Source organism: Pelobates fuscus, chromosome 7, assembly GCF_036172605.1.
Source record: "Pelobates fuscus isolate aPelFus1 chromosome 7, aPelFus1.pri, whole genome shotgun sequence".
Classification (NCBI taxonomy): Eukaryota; Metazoa; Chordata; class Amphibia; order Anura; family Pelobatidae; genus Pelobates; species Pelobates fuscus.
Window position 1 is genome coordinate 3,562,082 of NC_086323.1, and position 22,313 is coordinate 3,584,394.

Consider the following 22,313-nt stretch of genomic DNA (forward strand, 5'->3'; position numbering starts at 1 on the left):
CATCACACAAACACACTGAACCCATACATTGCATAACGCTAGCAAAGACAAGGACAAGACATGTATACAATGTACGACAAAGCACAAATACACACTACATAACATCACACAAACACACTGAACCCATACATTGCATAACGCTAGCAAAGACAAGGACAAGACATGTATACAATGTACGACAAAGCACAAATACACACTACATAACATCACACAAACACACTGAACCCATACATTGCATAACGCTAGCAAAGACAAGACATGTATACAATATACAACAAAGCAGAAATACACATTACATAACATCACACTGAACCCATACATTGCATAACGCTAGCAAAGACAAGGACAAGACATGTATACAATGTACGACAAAGCACAAATACACACTACATAACATCACACAAACACACTGAACCCATACATTGCATAACGCTAGCAAAGACAAGGACAAGACATGTATACAATGTACGACAAAGCACAAATACACACTACAAAACATCACACAAACACACTGAACACATACATTGCATAACGCTAGCAAAGACAAGGACAAGACATGTATACAATGTACGACAAAGCACAAATACACACTACAAAACATCACACAAAACACACCGAACACATACATTGCATAACGCTAGCAAAGACAAGGACAAGACATGTATACAATGTACGACAAAGCACAAATACACACTACAAAACATCACACAAAACACACTGAACCCATACATTGCATAACGCTAGCAAAGACAAGGACAAGACATGTATACAGTGTACGACAAAGCACAAATACACACTACATAACATCACACTGAACACATACATTGCATAACGCTAGCAAAGACAAGGACAAGACATGTATACAATGTACGACAAAGCACAAATACACACTCTACATAACATCACACAAAACACACTGAACACATACATTGCATAACGCTAGCAAAGACAAGGACAAGACATGTATACAGTGTACGACAAAGCACAAATACACACTACAAAACATCACACAAAACACACTGAACCCATACATTGCATAATTTTAGCTAAGACAAGGACAAGGCGTATACAATGTACGACAAAGCACAAATACACACTACATAACATCACACTGAACCCATACATTGCATAATGTTAGCAAAGACAATGACAAGATATTATACAATGTACGACAAAGCACAAATACACACTACATAACATCACACAAAACACACTGAACCCATACATTGCATAACGCTAGCAAAGACAAGGACAAGACATGTATACAGTGTACGACAAAGCACAAATACACACTACATAACATCACACAAAACACACTGAACCCATACATTGCATGACGCTAGCAAAGACAAGGACAAGACATGTATACAATGTACGACAAAGCACAAATACACACTACAAAACATCACACAAAACACACTGAACCCATACATTGCATAATTTTAGCTAAGACAAGGACAAGGCGTATACAATGTACGACAAAGCACAAATACACACTACATAACATCACACTGAACCCATACATTGCATAATGTTAGCAAAGACAATGACAAGATATTATACAATATACGACAAAGCACAAATACACACTACATAACATCACACAAAACACACTGAACCCATACATTGCATAACGCTAGCAAAGACAAGGACAAGACATGTATACAATTTACGACAAAGCACAAATAAACACTACTTAACATCACACAAACACAGAGTCACCATTCACTGAATTCGGGGCTGTTAAGAACTAAAAGGAAGAGCCAGGGTAAACTCGGGTATTTTGACTTCCGTTTTATAACCCTGACACCAAATGGAAATGAAATGAAAACCAAATTGTAACCTTTTGGCTAAAAGAGTGGATTTGAAACATTTCAAAATCTCTCCGCCATAGTCACAGCCTGGTTATTTCAGTCAGTTCACTTCTGTTTGGGGTTTATTTGAACATCGTGAAAACTTCACAAACACAAACAATGCCCAAAGCAAAATATACAAACACAACGTTTCACAAATACTCAGAAAGCAAGACATTGAATAAAATAAGAAATGGTTACAGGGCGTGTGGGAGTTACTGGCCGCTGAAACAAGCAATCCATGCGTAACAGAAGACATGCGGCTCCACGCTACAGGTTACCTGACGCACAGATCAGATGCTCAGCTTTGCTGGATCCCTGTGGCAAACAGTACACATTGTTTATTCTGTCCGAAGGTCGGTACGTTATTTACATGCAATTAACAGACATGGCCAAGAATGTAGACAGCTTTTATAAGAAGGTAAGGCCACTGTCACCTGATTTGTGGCACAGGATTTCAGAGGATGACATTTGGGGGGTTCAAAACAAAATAAGCGAAAGACCAGAAGAACAAATTAATCTGAGTAAACTTAAGCGGCTTTTCTATTTTACTTTCTTCCATATAGTGTTACAACAAAAAGCAAACGGTGATCATGTTGATCCCGCATTCAGAGGGAACACGAACCTGGCCACAGCTGCAGCAGGTAGTGCAGAACCTCAATGTGTTTCTTGAAATCCAAGGCACTGGCCAGTTCTTCCGAGTCGATGAAAACTCGGTTATTGTGAATGGAAGTTTCTTGGTGCTGGCTCAGAAGGACCGGCCCGAAGCAGACAGCCAGATTCTGACAAGTCATCTTGTTCACCTCGTGATGGGAAGCCACCAGTTTCAAGTGATCTAGAAGCATTTTCAAAGTTGCCTGTGGATACAAATGCAGACTTGTTAAAGGGGAACAGTCATTGCTCTTGAATGTACACCATTGAATAAAATATCATTATAATTAAACAATTCTAGAAACAAAAATCACCTCGAACAATGATTGACAGGGAGCTAAGATGGAGGTGGCTCTCTCTATACTGACTGCCAGGTGTAAAGGACGGAGCTTATAACAATGACGAACAGGTAGCTAAGATGGAGGTGACTCTCTCTATACTGACTGCCAGGTGTAAAGGGCGGAGCTTATAACAACGACTGACAGGGAGCCAAGATGGAGGTGGCGCTCTCCATACTGACTGCTAGGCGTAATGGGCGGAGCTTATAACAATGACTGACAGGGAGCTAAGATGGAGGTGACTCTCTCTATACTGACTGCCAGGTGTAATGGGCGGAGCTTATAACAATGATTGACAGGGAGCTAAGATGGAGGTGGCTCTCTATACTGACTGCCAGGTGTAAAGGGCGGAGCTTATAACAATGATTGACAGGGAGCTAAGATGGAGGTGGCTCTCTATACTGACTGCCAGGTGTAAAGGGCGGAGCTTATAACAATGACTGACAGGGAGCTAAGATGGAGGTGGCTCTCTCTATGCTGACTGACAGGTGTAAAGGGCGGAGCTTATAACAATGACTGACAGGGAGCTAAGATGGAGGTGGCTCTCTATGCTGACTGACAGGTGTAAAGGGCGGAGCTTATAACAATGATTGACAGGGAGCTAAGATGGAGGTGACTCTCTCTATACTGACTGCCAGGTGTAAAGGGCGGAGCTTATAACAATGATTGACAGGGAGCTAAGATGGAGGTGGCTCTCTCTATACTGAATGCCAGGTGTAAAGGGCGGAGCTTATAACAATGATTGACAGGGAGCTAAGATGGAGGTGGCTCTCTCTATACTGACTGGCAGGTGTAAAGGGCGGAGCTTATAACAATGATTGACAGGGAGCTAAGATGGAGGTGGCTCTCTATACTGACTGCCAGGTGTAAAGGGCGGAGCTTATAACAATGACTGACAGGGAGCTAAGATGGAGGTGGCTCTCTCTATACTGACTGCCAGGTGTAAAGGGCGGAGCTTATAACAATGATTGACAGGGAGCTAAGATGGAGGCGGCTCTCTCTATACTGACTGCCAGGTGTAAAGGGAGGAGCTTATAACAATGACTGACAGGGAGCTAAGGTGGAGGCGGCTCTCTCTATACTGACTGCCAGGTGTAAAGGGCGGAGCTTAGAACAATGATTGACAGGGAGCTAAGATGGAGGTGGCTCTCTCTATACTGACTGCCAGGTGTAAAGGGCGGAGCTTATAACAATGATTGACAGGGAGCTAAGATGGAGGTGCCCAGTTACCGGATAAAGAGGTGCAAATTATTACATTTTATTTTTAAATAAATAGAGTATTAAAAAGTTCCTCTTTAAATCCCCTCCTTTTGGTCACACTTGCGCAGTATTTATAGAGATGTCTGAATGGTGTTTCTACAGAAATATCTCCACTACCTGTGGGACTATAGAAAGAGAGACCTGGGCCTATTAAACATTTAAACATTTTAATATACATTTCCTTAAATGAACACTTAAGTGTTAGCGATACAAACCAGCCCCAAGTTACAAAAATAATAATAGATATTGCTGTGTCTGATGAACACTGCATTGTATGTTACAAGGACCCATAACGTCACCCAGGTCACTTTATTTCACCGATACTCCAAGGCAGTAAAGAACACGTTCATGTTGAGTGTGTATGCGCATGCTCAGTATTGACAGAGCGACCGATTTGTAAAACACCTGAGATCTGTATGAAATGGCAGAGATGTGTGGAAAGCCTGGAAATACCATAATCACTACAGCAAGCAGTAATCAGGAGTGCTCAGGTGCTCCCCTGTGGTCCAGCAATCGTCGGTCCCTTCTTCCATCGAGAACCAGGAGCTGGTACTCAGTAAACCTTTTACAGGGTCAGCTCATTGGCTGAGAGGGTCAGCACCACCGGGCGTTGCTCAATGCAGTGGGTGGAGGAGGTGACCAGCGCCTGGCACACCCAGGTAAGTTGTCAAAGGATTAGCAAAACAGTTTTACTACTTACATTGGCTGGTGCCAGTGCACTCCTGTCTCCATAACTATTATAGTGCTCTACAGTGTTCCTTTAAATGTTATTTATGCAAAATAAGTGACATTTGGCATTGAGCACCATTAAGAATTATTCTATAAATTCAATATACTTTGGATTTTGGTGGATGTGGATCTGTTCTGAAAGGAGCTTCCCACAGTCAGCACATAACTGTGAAGTGACCATATCCAGTCCCCAACTGACCTACCCGTTCCACCTCCGGAAGACAGTTCAACAACCCCACCGCCTCGTCAGAGTCTCGGGAATCATTCTCACAGCCATTTCCGGTGATTTTCAGGGGTTTTGCAGCCATTGCTTTTAGCACAGCCTCATATAACTGCTTCGTAATTAGAGGAGAAGGCAGTTCTCGAAGATAATCCTTTAAAACACCTAGATAGAAAGGAAAAAAAATAGGGTTTACTATTAAATTAAATGCACAGCCCTCTCGTACCTGCAAAAAAAACTGTCTGAGCCCTGTCCCACCCAGGGGCTAGTAATCGCTTCGAGCCCTATCCCACCCAGGGGCTAGTAATCGCTTCGAGCCCTATCCCAGCCAGGGGCTAGTAATCGCTTCGAGCCCTATCCCAGCCAGGGGCTAGTAATCGCTTCGAGCCCTATCCCAGCCAGGGGCTAGTAATCGCTTCGAGCCCTATCCCAGCCAGGGGCTAGTAATAGCTTTGAGCCCTGTCCCAGCCAGGGGCTAATAATAGCTTCAAGCTCTGTACCAGCCAGGGGCTAGTAATAGCTTCGAGCCCTATCCCACCCAGGGGCTAGTAATCGCTTCGAGCCCTATCCCAGCCAGGGGCTAGTAATCGCTTCGAGCCCTATCCCACCCAGGGGCTAGTAATCGCTTCGAGCCCTATCCCAGTCAGGGGCTAGTAATCACTTCGAGCCCTATCCCAGCCAGGGGCTAGTAATCGCTTTGAGCCCTATCCCAGCCAGGGGCTAGTAATCGCTTCGAGCCCTGTCCCAGCCAGGGGCTAATAATAGCTTTGAGCCCTGTCCCAGCCAGGGGCTAGTAATAGCTTCGAGCCCTGTCCCAGCCAGGGGCTAATAATAGCTTCAAGCCCTGTACCAGCCAGGGGCTAGTAATAGCTTCAAGCCCTGTCCCAGCCAGGGGCTAGTAATAGCTTCGAGCCCTGTCCCAGCCAGGGGCTAATAATAGCTTCGAGCCCTGTCCCAGCCAGGGGCTAGTAATAGCTTCGAGCCCTGTCCCAGCCAGGGGCTAATAATAGCTTCAAGCCCTGTACCAGCCAGGGGCTAGTAATAGCTTCAAGCCCTGTCCCAGCCAGGGGCTAGTAATAGCTTCGAGCTCTGTCCCAGCCAGGGGCTAGTAATAGCTTTGAGCCCTGTTCCAGCCAGGGGCTAGTAATAGCTTTGAGCCCTGTTCCAGCCAGGGGCTAGTAATAGCTTTGAGCCCTTTCCTAGCCAGGGGCTAGTAATAGCTTTGAGCCCTTTCCTAGCCAGGGGCTAGTAATAGCTTTGAGCCCTTTCCTAGCCAGGGGCTAGTAATAGCTTCAAGCCCTGTCCCAGCCAGGGGCTAGTAATAGCTTCAAGCCCTGTTCCAGCCAGGGGCTAGTAATAGCTTCGAGCCCTGTCCCAGCCAGGGGCTAGTAATAGCTTTGAGCCCTGTTCCAGCCAGGGGCTAGTAATAGCTTTGAGCCCTGTTCCAGCCAGGGGCTAGTAATAGCTTTGAGCCCTTTCCCAGCCAGGGGCTAGTAATAGCTTTAAGCCCTTTCCCAGCCAGGGGCTAGTAATAGCTTCAAGCCCTGTACCAGCCAGGGGCTAGTAATAGCTTCAAGCCCTGTCCCAGCCAGGGGCTAGTAATAGCTTCAAGCCCTGTCCCAGCCAGGGGCTAGTAATAGCTTCGAGCTCTGTCCCAGCCAAGACTAGTAATAGCTTTGAGCCCTTTCCCAGCCAGGGCTAGTAATAGCTTTGAGCACTGTCCCTGCCAGGGGCTAGTAATAGCTTCGAGCACTGTCCCAGCCAGGGGCTAGTAATAGCTTTGAGCCCTGTCCCAGCCAGGGGCTAGTAATAGCTTTGAGCCCTGTCCCAGCCAGGGGCTAGTAATAGCTTTGAGCCCTTTCCCAGCCAGGGGCTAGTAATAGCTTTGAGCCCTTTCCCAGCCAGGGGCTAGTAATAGCTTTGAGCCCTTTCCCAGCCAGGGGCTAGTAATAGCTTTGAGCCCTGTCCCAGCCAGGGGCTAGTAATAGCTTCGAGCCCTGTCCCACCTAGGGGCTAGTACTAGCTTTGAGCCCTGTCCCAGCCAGGGCTAGTAATAGCTTCGAGCCCTGTCCCACCTAGGGGCTAGTACTAGCTTTGAGCCCTGTCCCTGCCAGGAGCTAGTAATAGCTTCGAGCCCTGTCCCACCGAGGGGCTAGTAATAGCTTCGAGCCCTGTCCCACCGAGGGGCTAGTAATAGCTTCGAGCCCTGTCCCAGCCAGGGGCTAGTAATAGCTTCGAGCCCTGTCCCAGCCAGGGGCTAGTAATAGCTTCGAGCTCTGTCCCAGCCAGGGGCTAGTAATAGCTTCGAGCTCTGTCCCAGCCAGTGGCTAGTAATAGTTTCGAGCCCTGTCCCACCGAGGGTCTAGTAATAGCTTCGAGCCCTGTCCCACCGAGGGTCTAGTAATAGCTTCGAGCCCTGTCCCACCCTGGGCTAGTAATAGCTTCGAGCCCTTTCCCAGCCAGGGGCTAGTAATAGCTTTGAGCCCTGTCCCACCTAGGGGCTAGTAATAGCTTTGAGCCCTGTCCCACCCTGGGCTAGTAATAGCTTCGAGCCCTGTCCCACCTAGGGGCTAGTAATAGCTTTGAGCCCTGTCCCACCCTGGGCTAGTAATAGCTTCGAGCCCTGTCCCACCTAGGGGCTAGTAATAGCTTCGAGCCCTGTCCCACCTAGGGGCTAGTAATAGCTTCGAGCCCTGTCCCACCTAGGGGCTAGTAATAGCTTCGAGCCCTGTCCCAGCCAGGGGCTAGTAATAGCTTCGAGCCCTGTCCCAGCCAGGGGCTAGTAATAGCTTTGAGCCCTGTCCCATTATGCTTTGGGGGTGTTTTTCTGCTAAGGGGCAATGGAACGTCAAATCTTGAGAACCTCCTTCCCTTGCCAAATGTCAGCCTCAAAACCTTAATGACTTGGAAAGGATCTGCAAAGAGGAGTGGGGCAAAATCCCTCCTGAGATGTGTGCAAGCCTGGTGGCAAACTATAAGAAACGTCTGACCTCTGTAATTGCCAACAAGGGTTTTGCCACCAAGTACTAAGTCGAAGGGATCAAATACTTATTTTAATCACTGACATGCAAATCAATGTATAACTTTCTTCTTTTTTAAATGTATAATGCTTTAATTTTGTAGTGCTTATGAATACAGTAGAAATGCACCGAAATTAAAATTCTTGTCTGAAACCGAAACTTCAGGATGCCCTTGGCCGAAAAACTACTTTTCCCCAAAGGATTTACAAAAAAAAATATATATATATATTTTCTATAATTTTATTAATATTAGACTTTAACAAACTGAATTAACCTAATATGAAAAACTTCCCTCTACCCCCCCCGTCCCATAGTGTTCTTCCCCCCCCGTCCCATAGTGTTCTTCCCCCACCCCGTCCCATAGTGTTCTTCCCCCACCCCGTCCCATAGTGTTCTTCCCCCACCCCGTCCCATAGTGTTCTTCCCCCAACCCGTCCCATAGTGTTCTTCCCCCCCCCCGTCCCATAGTGTTCTTCCCCCCCCCGTCCCATAGTGTTCTTCCCCCCCTCCCCGTCCCATAGTGTTCTTCCCCCCCCCGTCCCATAGTGTTCTTCCCCCCCCCCCGTCCCATAGTGTTCTTCCCCCCCCGTCCCATAGTGTTCTTCCCCCCCCCCGTCCCATAGTGTTCTTCCCCCCCCCCGTCCCATAGTGTTCTTCCCCCCCCGTCCCATAGTGTTCTTCCCCCCCCCCGTCCCATAGTGTTCTTCCCCCCCCCCGTCCCATAGTGTTCTTCCCCGCCCCCCGTCCCATAGTGTTCTTCCCCCCCCCCCGTCCCATTGTGTTCTTCCCCCCGTCCCATAGTGTTCTTCCCCCCCGTCCCATAGTGTTCTTCCCCCCGTCCCATAGTGTTCCTCCCCCCCCCGTCCCATAGTGTTCTCCCCCCCCCCCGTCCCATAGTGTTCTTCCCCCCCCCGTCCCATAGTGTTCTTCCCCCCCCGTCCCATAGTGTTCTTCCCCCACCCCCGTCCCATAGTGTTCTTCCCCCACCCCGTCCCATAGTGTTCTTCCCTCCCCATCCCATAGTGTTCTTCCCTCCCCATCCCATAGTGTTCTTCCCTCCCCCATCCCATAGTGTTCTTCCCTCCCCATCCCATAGTGTTCTTCCCTCCCCCATCCCATAGTGTTCTTCCCTCCCCCGTCCCATAGTGTTCTCTCCCCCCGTCCCATAGTGTTCTTCCCTCCCCGTCCCATAGTGTTCTTCCCTCCCCCATCCCATAGTGTTCTTCCCTCCCCCATCCCGTAGTGTTCTTCCCTCCCCCACCCCGTAGTGTTCTTCCCTCCCCATCCCGTAGTGTTCTTCCCTCCCCCATCCCGTAGTGTTCTTCCCTCCCCCATCCCATAGTGTTCTTCCCTCCCCCATCCCATAGTGTTCTTCCCTCCCCATCCCATAGTGTTCTTCCCTCCCCCATCCCATAGTGTTCTTCCCTCCCCCATCCCATAGTGTTCTTCCCTCCCCCATCCCATAGTGTTCTTCCCTCCCCCATCCCATAGTGTTCTTCCCTCCCCCATCCCATAGTGTTCTTCCCTCCCCCATCCCATAGTGTTCTTCCCTCCCCCATCCCATAGTGTTCTTCCCTCCCCCATAACATAGTGTTCTTCCCTCCCCCGTCCCATAGTGTTCTTCCCTCCCCCATCCCATAGTGTTCTTCCCTCCCCCATCCCATAGTGTTCTTCCCTCCCCCATCCCATAGTGTTCTTCCCTCCCCCATCCCATAGTGTTCTTCCCTCCCCCATAACATAGTGTTCTTCCCTCCCCCATCCCATAGTGTTCTTCCATCCCCCATCCCATAGTGTTCTTCCATCCCCCATCCCATAGTGTTCTTCCATCCCCATCCCATAGTGTTCTTCCATCCCCATCCCATAGTGTTCTTCCCTCCCCCATCCCATAGTGTTCTTCCCTCCCCCATCCCATAGTGTTCTTCCCTCCCCATCCCATAGTGTTCTTCCCTCCCCCATAACATAGTGTTCTTCCCTCCCCCGTCCCATAGTGTTCTTCCCTCCCCCATCCCATAGTGTTCTTCCCTCCCCCATAACATAGTGTTCTTCCATCCCCATCCCATAGTGTTCTTCCCTCCCCCATCCCATAGTGTTCTTCCCTCCCCCATCCCATAGTGTTCTTCCCTCCCCCATCCCATAGTGTTCTTCCCTCCCCCATCCCATAGTGTTCTTCCCTCCCCCATCCCATAGTGTTCTTCCCTCCCCGTCCCATAGTGTTCTTCCCCCCCCCGTCCCATAGTGTTCTTCCCCCCCCCGTCCCATAGTGTTCTTCCCCCCCCCGTCCCATAGTGTTCTTCCCCCCCGTCCCATAGTGTTCTTCCCCCCCCGTCCCATAGTGTTCTTCCCTCCCCGTCCCATAGTGTTCTTCCCTCCCCGTCCCATAGTGTTCTTCCCTCCCCCATCCCATAGTGTTCTTCCCTCCCCCATCCCATAGTGTTCTTCCCTCCCCGTCCCATAGTGTTCTTCCCCCCCCCCGTCCCATAGTGTTCTTCCCCCCCCGTCCCATAGTGTTCTTCCCCCCCCGTCCCATAGTGTTCTTCCCTCCCCCGTCCCATAGTGTTCTTCCCTCCCCCATCCCATAGTGTTCTTCCCTCCCCCATCCCATAGTGTTCTTCCCTCCCCCATCCCAAAGTGTTCTTCCCTCACCATCCCATAGTGTTCTTCCCTCCCCCATCCCATAGTGTTCTTCCCTCCCCCATCCCATAGTGTTCTTCCCTCCCCCATCCCATAGTGTTCTTCCCTCCCCCATCCCATAGTGTTCTTCCCTCCCCCATCCCATAGTGTTCTTCCCTCCCCCATAACATAGTGTTCTTCCCTCCCCCATCCCATAGTGTTCTTCCATCCCCATCCCATAGTGTTCTTCCCTCCCCCATCCCAAGTGCAGTATTCTTGACTTTTCATGTTATTACTATCTTTCATTGTGATATAGAATTATCTGAATTGTTAATGCAAGCATGTCTGTTAAACTATCTACTACAAACAAAAAAAAATTATCTTAATTTTTTTTTTCTGCAAATTTGCCCCTTTTAAAGCCGAAACGGCAGCCGAAATTTCGGTGCATCCCTAGAATACAGATTTGCTCACAATGTCACAACAACATTAGTAAGCAGTCACTGGTATGACATATACAGAAACAGCACATTTTTAGGGAATATAAAACAAGCTAGACTTAAGCTAGGCAGTTATGTCTAAGATTGTGAATATTTATATGATTTACATGACTGAAGAGCTAATCTAGGCATGGGTATTATATAGTATAGTGTTGACATGGAAACAACAAAAATACAGGGTGCGCTAAATGGAACAAAAGAGAGATAATATTTACAAACACTGAGGTCCTAAGAGTGCCAACTTACAATAAAAAGAGCTACAACCAGCTCTGAGTAAAACAGCATACAGTGGTATTTAAACTCCCCACATGTAGGATATCCTTCTGGTCAGAGAGGTCTTTGGTCTGTGCCCACCAAAATCGTGCCAAAGCAGGCCAAATCTGTGTCTGGATGTTCCTCAGTAGGTTTAAGAGGGTTTGTGCCAAAAACAAGACACCTCTATTTTAGCTTAGATTCAGGAATCTGGTTTCCCTGAGGAGCTTCAGTCAGTCCCTGCCCCCAATTTATAACTTTTTTGCCATGTGTTTTTCTGTTGCTCACTGTTAAAATACACTTACCATTAAAATTATAGACTGATCATTTATTTGTCAGTTGGCAAACGTGCAAAATGAGCAGGGGATCAAATACTTTTTTCCCTCACTGTATATTTAACAATTTAAGTTGCATTTAATGGATAGAACATTTTACGTCACAGAACTAAAGACAGAAAGACTTTATTATCAGTGACTTTAATGCAGTTCAGACGGTCATTGTGGATGTGGATTTATCAGAAACGGCTTTATTCTGGGAGCCAACCAGGAACAGTTAATCCCCCAAAGCATGACACAAATACCAGCCGAACAAAGACAGACTTGTGTGTTGCGTTAGTGGCAGAAGTGTGGCTTCTCGGTGACCAGAGTCTGCAGGCTTATTAAACGGCCACGCTGGCCTCCATACACAATCACTTATTTATTTCATTTTAAATTTAAATGAAGAGAGAGATCAGGGGAATTCATAGATTGTCAGCTCATTGGAGAAAGGCCTTCATATCGCCTCGGTTATATTCAGGATGCAGTTATGTGTGGTCCCCCCCACACACACTGCCCCCCCATAGTGTTCTTCCCCCCCCGTCCCATAGTGTTCTTCCCCCCCCGTCCCATAGTGTTCTTCCCTCCCCCGTCCCATAGTGTTCTTCCCTCCCCCATCCCATAGTGTTCTTCCCCCCCCGTCCCATAGTGTTCTTCCCTCCCCCGTCCCATAGTGTTCTTCCCTCCCCCATCCCATAGTGTTCTTCCCTCCCCCATCCCATAGTGTTCTTCCCTCCCCCATCCCAAAGTGTTCTTCCCTCACCATCCCATAGTGTTCTTCCCTCCCCCATCCCATAGTGTTCTTCCCTCCCCCATCCCATAGTGTTCTTCCCTCCCCCATCCCATAGTGTTCTTCCCTCCCCCATCCCATAGTGTTCTTCCCTCCCCCATCCCATAGTGTTCTTCCCTCCCCCATCCCATAGTGTTCTTCCCTCCCCCATAACATAGTGTTCTTCCCTCCCCCATCCCATAGTGTTCTTCCCTCCCCCATCCCATAGTGTTCTTCCATCCCCATCCCATAGTGTTCTTCCCTCCCCCATCCCAAGTGCAGTATTCTTGACTTTTCATGTTATTACTATCTTTCATTGTGATATAGAATTATCTGAATTGTTAATGCAAGCATGTCTGTTAAACTATCTACTACAAACAAAAAAAAATTATCTTAATTTTTTTTTTCTGCAAATTTGCCCCTTTTAAAGCCGAAACGGCAGCCGAAATTTCGGTGCATCCCTAGAATACAGATTTGCTCACAATGTCACAACAACATTAGTAAGCAGTCACTGGTATGACATATACAGAAACAGCACATTTTTAGGGAATATAAAACAAGCTAGACTTAAGCTAGGCAGTTATGTCTAAGATTGTGAATATTTATATGATTTACATGACTGAAGAGCTAATCTAGGCATGGGTATTATATAGTATAGTGTTGACATGGAAACAACAAAAATACAGGGTGCGCTAAATGGAACAAAAGAGAGATAATATTTACAAACACTGAGGTCCTAAGAGTGCCAACTTACAATAAAAAGAGCTACAACCAGCTCTGAGTAAAACAGCATACAGTGGTATTTAAACTCCCCACATGTAGGATATCCTTCTGGTCAGAGAGGTCTTTGGTCTGTGCCCACCAAAATCGTGCCAAAGCAGGCCAAATCTGTGTCTGGATGTTCCTCAGTAGGTTTAAGAGGGTTTGTGCCAAAAACAAGACACCTCTATTTTAGCTTAGATTCAGGAATCTGGTTTCCCTGAGGAGCTTCAGTCAGTCCCTGCCCCCAATTTATAACTTTTTTGCCATGTGTTTTTCTGTTGCTCACTGTTAAAATACACTTACCATTAAAATTATAGACTGATCATTTATTTGTCAGTTGGCAAACGTGCAAAATGAGCAGGGGATCAAATACTTTTTTCCCTCACTGTATATTTAACAATTTAAGTTGCATTTAATGGATAGAACATTTTACGTCACAGAACTAAAGACAGAAAGACTTTATTATCAGTGACTTTAATGCAGTTCAGACGGTCATTGTGGATGTGGATTTATCAGAAACGGCTTTATTCTGGGAGCCAACCAGGAACAGTTAATCCCCCAAAGCATGACACAAATACCAGCCGAACAAAGACAGACTTGTGTGTTGCGTTAGTGGCAGAAGTGTGGCTTCTCGGTGACCAGAGTCTGCAGGCTTATTAAACGGCCACGCTGGCCTCCATACACAATCACTTATTTATTTCATTTTAAATTTAAATGAAGAGAGAGATCAGGGGAATTCATAGATTGTCAGCTCATTGGAGAAAGGCCTTCATATCGCCTCGGTTATATTCAGGATGCAGTTATGTGTGGTCCCCCCCACACACACTGCCCCCCCATAGTGTTCTTCCCCCCCCGTCCCATAGTGTTCTTCCCCCCCCGTCCCATAGTGTTCTTCCCTCCCCCGTCCCATAGTGTTCTTCCCTCCCCCATCCCATAGTGTTCTTCCCCCCCCATCCCATAGTGTTCTTCCCCCCCCGTCCCATAGTGTTCTTCCCCCCCCGTCCCATAGTGTTCTTCCCTCCCCCGTCCCATAGTGTTCTTCCCTCCCCCATCCCATAGTGTTCTTCCCTCCCCCATCCCATAGTGTTCTTCCCTCCCCCATCCCAAAGTGTTCTTCCCTCACCATCCCATAGTGTTCTTCCCTCCCCCATCCCATAGTGTTCTTCCCTCCCCCATCCCATAGTGTTCTTCCCTCCCCCATCCCATAGTGTTCTTCCCTCCCCCATCCCATAGTGTTCTTCCCTCCCCCATCCCATAGTGTTCTTCCCTCCCCCATCCCATAGTGTTCTTCCCTCCCCCATAACATAGTGTTCTTCCCTCCCCCATCCCATAGTGTTCTTCCCTCCCCCATCCCATAGTGTTCTTCCATCCCCATCCCATAGTGTTCTTCCCTCCCCCATCCCAAGTGCAGTATTCTTGACTTTTCATGTTATTACTATCTTTCATTGTGATATAGAATTATCTGAATTGTTAATGCAAGCATGTCTGTTAAACTATCTACTACAAACAAAAAAAAATTATCTTAATTTTTTTTTTCTGCAAATTTGCCCCTTTTAAAGCCGAAACGGCAGCCGAAATTTCGGTGCATCCCTAGAATACAGATTTGCTCACAATGTCACAACAACATTAGTAAGCAGTCACTGGTATGACATATACAGAAACAGCACATTTTTAGGGAATATAAAACAAGCTAGACTTAAGCTAGGCAGTTATGTCTAAGATTGTGAATATTTATATGATTTACATGACTGAAGAGCTAATCTAGGCATGGGTATTATATAGTATAGTGTTGACATGGAAACAACAAAAATACAGGGTGCGCTAAATGGAACAAAAGAGAGATAATATTTACAAACACTGAGGTCCTAAGAGTGCCAACTTACAATAAAAAGAGCTACAACCAGCTCTGAGTAAAACAGCATACAGTGGTATTTAAACTCCCCACATGTAGGATATCCTTCTGGTCAGAGAGGTCTTTGGTCTGTGCCCACCAAAATCGTGCCAAAGCAGGCCAAATCTGTGTCTGGATGTTCCTCAGTAGGTTTAAGAGGGTTTGTGCCAAAAACAAGACACCTCTATTTTAGCTTAGATTCAGGAATCTGGTTTCCCTGAGGAGCTTCAGTCAGTCCCTGCCCCCAATTTATAACTTTTTTGCCATGTGTTTTTCTGTTGCTCACTGTTAAAATACACTTACCATTAAAATTATAGACTGATCATTTATTTGTCAGTTGGCAAACGTGCAAAATGAGCAGGGGATCAAATACTTTTTTCCCTCACTGTATATTTAACAATTTAAGTTGCATTTAATGGATAGAACATTTTACGTCACAGAACTAAAGACAGAAAGACTTTATTATCAGTGACTTTAATGCAGTTCAGACGGTCATTGTGGATGTGGATTTATCAGAAACGGCTTTATTCTGGGAGCCAACCAGGAACAGTTAATCCCCCAAAGCATGACACAAATACCAGCCGAACAAAGACAGACTTGTGTGTTGCGTTAGTGGCAGAAGTGTGGCTTCTCGGTGACCAGAGTCTGCAGGCTTATTAAACGGCCACGCTGGCCTCCATACACAATCACTTATTTATTTCATTTTAAATTTAAATGAAGAGAGAGATCAGGGGAATTCATAGATTGTCAGCTCATTGGAGAAAGGCCTTCATATCGCCTCGGTTATATTCAGGATGCAGTTATGTGTGGTCCCCCCCACACACACTGCCCCCCCCAACATACACACTGCCCCCCGATACCCCACACCCTGCCCCCCCCACATACACACTGCCCCCCCACACACACACACACCCCCCACACACGCGCCCCCCCCACACCCACACACGCTTGCCCCCCCCCACACCCACACACGCCTGCCCCCCCACACGCCCCCCCCACACACACACACACCCACACCCACGCCCCCCCACACACACACGCCTGCCCCCCCACACCCACGCCTGCCCCCCCCACACCCACACCCGCCTGCCCCCACCACACCCACAAACGCCTGCCCCCCCACACACACCTGCCCCCCCACACCCACACCCGCCTGCCCCCCCCCACCCACACCCGCCTGCCCCCCCACACACGCCTGCCCCCCCACACACACACCCAACTGCCCCCCCCCACCCACACCCGCCTGCCCCCCCACACACGCCTGCCCCCCCACACACACCTCCGCCTGCCCCCCCCACACCCACACCCGCCTGCCACCCCCACACCCACACCCGCCTGCCCCCCCACACACGCCTGCCCCCCCACACACACCTCCGCCTGCCCCCCCCACACCCACACCCGCCTGCCCCCCCCACGCACACACGCCTGCCCCCCCCACGCACACACCCACGCCTGCCCCCACCACACCCACACACGCCTGCCCCCCCACACACACCTGCCCCCCCACACCCACACCCGCCTGCCCCCCCCACACCCACACGCCTGCCCCCCCCACACCCACACCCGCCTGCCCCTCCCACGCACACACGCCTGCCCCCCCCACGCACACACCCACGCCTGCCCCCCCCACACCCACACCCACACCCGCCTGCCACCCCCACACCCGCCTGCCCCCCCACACACACCTCCGCCTGCCCCCCCCACACCCACACCCGCCTGCCCCCCCCACGCACACACGCCTGCCCCCCCCACGCACACACCCACGCCTGCCCCCACCACACCCACACACGCCTGCCCCCCCACACACACCTGCCCCCCCACACCCACACCCGCCTGCCCCCCCCACACCCACACGCCTGCCCCCCCCACACCCACACACGCCTGCCCCCCCCCACACACACCTGCCCCCCCACACCCACACCCGCCTGCCCCCCCACACCCACACCCACACCCGCCTGCCCCCCCACACCCACACCCGCCTGCCCCCCCCACGCACACACGCCTGCCCCCCCCACGCACACACGCCTGCCCCCCCCACACACACGCCGGCCCCCCACACACCCACGCCGGCCCCCCCCACACACAAGCACACGCATGCCCCCCCACACACACACACGCCTGCCCCCCCCCACACACAAGCACACGCATGCCCCCCCACACACACACACACGCCTGCCCCCCCCCCACACCCACGCCTGCCCCCCCCCCACACCCACGCCTGCCCCCCCCACACACACACGCCTGCCCCCCCCCCACACACACGCCTGCCCCCCCCCCACACACACGCCCCCCCCACACATACACACACACGCCTGCCCCCCCACACCCACACCGGCCCCCCCCACACACAAGCACACGCATGCCCCCCCACACACACACACACACGCCTGCCCCCCCCCCACACCCACGCCTGCCCCCCCCCCACACCCACGCCTGCCCCCCCCCCACACACACGCCTGCCCCCCCCACACACACGCCTGCCCCCCCCCACACACACACACACACGCCTGCCCCCCCCACACCCACGCCCCCCCCACACATACACACACACACGCCTGCCCCCCCACACCCACACACACGCCTGCCCCCCCCCCACACCCACACACGCCTGCCCCCCCACACACACCTGCCCCCCCACACACACCTGCCCCCCCACACCCACACCCGCCTGCCCCCCCCACACCCACACGCCAGCCCCCCCCACACCCACACACGCCTGCCCCCCCCCACACACACCTCCGCCTGCCCCCCCCACACCCACACCCGCCTGTCCCCCCCACACCCACACCCGCCTGCCCCCCCACACCCACACCCGCCTGCCCCCCCACACCCACACCCGCCTGCCCCCCCCACGCACACACGCCTGCCCCCCCCACGCACACGCCGGCCCCCCCCACACACACGCACACGCCTGCCCCCCCACACACACACGCCTGCCCCCCCACACACACACGCCTGCCCCCCCCCACACACACACGCCTGCCCCCCCACACACACACGCCTGCCCCCCCCACACACACACACGCCTGCCCCCCCCACACACACACACGCCTGCCCCCCCCACACACACACACGCCTGCCCCCCCCACACACACACACGCCCCCCCCACACATACACACACACACACGCCTGCCCCCCCACACCCACACACACGCCTGCCCCCCCCACACCCACACACGCCTGCCCCCCCCACACCCACACACGCCTGCCCCCCCACACGCACACGCCTGCCCCCCCACGCCTGCCCCCCCCACACACACGCCTGCTCCCCCCCCCACACACACGCCTGCTCCCCCCCCACACACACACGCCTGTGCCCCCCCCACACGCCGCCCCCCCCCACACTTGCACACGCCTGCCCCCCCACACACACACGCCTGCCCCCCCCACCCCACACACACACGCCTGCCCCCCCCACACCCACGCCCCCCCCACACATGCCTGCCCCCCCCACACCCCCCACACCCACACGCGCCCCACACCCACACACACCCGCCTGCCCCGCCACACCCACACACGCCTGCCCCCCCACACACACGCCTGCCCCCCCACACACACGCCTGCCCCCCCCCACACACGCCTGCCCCCCCCCACACACGCCTGCCCCCCCACACACACACGCCTGCCCCCCCACACCCACACGCCTGCCCCCCCCACCCACACGCCTGCCCCCCCACCCACACCCACCCATGCCCCCCCACCCACACCCACGCCTGCCCCCCCACCCACACCCACCCCTGCCCCCCCACACCTGCCCCCCCCCCACTCACAGACACACGCCTGCCCCCCCCCACTCACACCCACGCCTGCCCCCCCCACCCACGCACGCCTGCCCCGCCACGCACGCACGCCTGCCCCGCCCCCCACATGCACACGCCTGCCCCGCCCCCACGCACGCCCTGCCCCCCACACGCACTCGCCTGACCCCCACACGCACACGCCTGACCCCCACACGCACACGCCTGACCCCCACACGCACACGCCTGACCCCCACACACGCCTGCGCCCCCCGCACACACACGCCTGCGCCCCCCCACATACACACGCCTGCGCCCCCCCCACATACACACGCCTGCGCCCCCCCACACGCCTGCGCCCCCCCACACGCCTGCGCCCACCCACACGCCTGCGCCCCCCCCACATACACACGCCTGCGCCCCCCCACACGCCTGCGCCCCCCACACACACGCCTGCGCCCCCCCACACACACGCCTGCCCCCCCACACACACGCCTGCCCCCCCACACACACGCCTGCCCCCCCACACACACGCCTGCCCCCCCACACACGCCTGCCCCCCCACACACACGCCTGCCCCCCCACACACACGCCTGCCCCCCCACACACGCCTGCCCCCCCACACACGCCCATACACACACACACACACCTGCCCCCCATACACACACACACACACCTGCCCCCACATACACACACACACCTGCCCCCCATACACACACACACCTGCCCCCCATACACACACACACACCTGCCCCCACATACACACACACCTGCCCCCACATACACACACACCTGCCCCCACATACACACACACCTGCCCCCACATACACACACACCTGCCCCCACATACACACACACCTGCCCCCACATACACACACACACACCTGCCCCCACATACACACACACCTGCCCCCACATACACACACACCTGCCCCCACATACACACACACACACACCTGCCCCCACATACACACACACACACACCTGCCCCCACATACACACACACACACACCTGCCCCCACATACACACACACACCTGCCCCCACATACACACACACACACCTGCCCCCACATACACACACACCTGCCCCCACATACACACACACACCTGCCCCCCATACACACACACACACCTGCCCCCCATACACACACACACACCTGCCCCTACATACACACACACACACCTGCCCCCCATACACACACACACACCTGCCCCCACATACACACACGCCCCCCATACACCCACACACACGCCCCCCATACACCCACACACACGCCCCCCATACACACACACACACACCTGCCCCCCCCATACACACACACACCTGCCCCCCCATACACACACACACACACCTGCCCCCCCATACACACACCTGCCCCCCCCATACACACACACACACACCTGCCCCCCCCCATACACACACACACACACGCCCCCCCATACACACACACACACGCCTGCCCCCCCACACACGCCTGCCCCCCCACACACGCCCATACACACACACACACACACACACCTGCCCCCCATACACACATACCTGCCCCCCATACACACACACACACACCTGCCCCCACATACACACACACACCTGCCCCCCATACACACACACACACCTGCCCCCACATACACACACCTGCCCCCACATACACACACACCTGCCCCCACATACACACACACACACACCTGCCCCCACATACACACACACACACACCTGCCCCCACATACACACACACACACACCTGCCCCCACATACACACACACACACCTGCCCCCACATACACACACACACACCTGCCCCCACATACACACACACACACACCTGCCCCCACATACACACACACACACACCTGCCCCCACATACACACACACACACCTGCCCCCACATACACACACACACACCTGCCCCCACATACACACACACCTGCCCCCACATACACACACACACCTGCCCCCCATACACACACACACACCTGCCCCTACATACACACACACACACCTGCCCCCCATACACACACACACACCTGCCCCCACATACACACACGCCCCCCATACACCCACACACACGCCCCCCATACACCCACACACACGCACACCTGCCCCCCCCATACACACACACACCTGCCCCCCCCATACACACACACACACACCTGCCCCCCCATACACACACCTGCCCCCCCATACACACACACACACCTGCCCCCCCCCATACACACACACACACGCCCCCCCATACACACACACACACACCTGCCCCCCCACACACACACCTGCCCCCCCCACACACAACTGCCCCCCCATACACACACACACACCTGCCCCCCCATACACACACACACACACCTGCCCCCCCACACACACACCTGCCCCCCCACACACACACCTGCCCCCCCCATACACACACACACACCTGCCCCCCCATACACACACACACACACCTGCCCCCCCACACACACACCTGCCCCCCCACACACACACCTGCCCCCCCCATACACACACACACACCTGCCCCCCCATACACACACACACACCTGCCCCCCCCCACACACGCACGCTCCCCCCACACACGCACGCCTGCTCCCCACACACGCACGCCTGCCCCCCTCACACACGCCTGCACCCCCCCACACGCCTGCACCCCCCCCACACGCCTGCCCCCACACACACGCCTGCCCCCACACACACACACGCCTGCACCCCCCCCACACACACGCCTGCACCCCCCCACACACACGCCTGCACCCCCCCCACACGCCTGCCCCCCCACACACGCCTGCGCCCCCCCACACACACGCCTGCGCCCCCCACACACACGCCTGCCCCCCCACACACACGCCTGCCCCCCCACACACACGCCTGCCCCCCCACACACACGCCTGCCCCCCCACACACACGCCTGCCCCCCCACACACACGCCTGCCCCCCCACACACACACCTGCCCCCCCACACACACACCTGCCCCCCCACACACGCCCATACACACACACACCTGCCCCCCATACACACACACACCTGCCCCCCATACACACATACCTGCCCCCCATACACACACACCTGCCCCCCATACACACACACACACACCTGCCCCCACATACACACACACACACCTGCCCCCACATACACACACACACACCTGCCCCCACATACACACACACACACCTGCCCCCACATACACACACACACACCTGCCCCCACATACACACACACCTGCCCCCACATACACACACACCTGCCCCCACATACACACACACCTGCCCCCACATACACACACACCTGCCCCCACATACACACACACACACACACCTGCCCCCACATACACACACACACACCTGCCCCCACATACACACACACACACCTGCCCCCACATACACACACACACCTGCCCCCCATACACACACACACACCTG

The 22,313-nt window shown here is 53.4% G+C and overlaps 1 protein-coding gene across 1 annotated transcript in view; it reads right to left on the reverse strand.

Moving 5' to 3' along the window:
• Positions 1 to 22,313, reverse strand: part of SYDE2 (synapse defective Rho GTPase homolog 2) — a 56,458-nt gene that overhangs the window by 4,062 nt on the left and 30,083 nt on the right. The window contains exons 5-6 of the mRNA XM_063427639.1: positions 5,035 to 5,216; positions 2,479 to 2,710 (exon numbers count right to left, since the gene is read on the reverse strand). Of these exons, the coding sequence (XP_063283709.1) occupies positions 2,479 to 2,710; positions 5,035 to 5,216 (414 nt within the window). The remainder of the gene's footprint in view (positions 1 to 2,478; positions 2,711 to 5,034; positions 5,217 to 22,313) is intronic.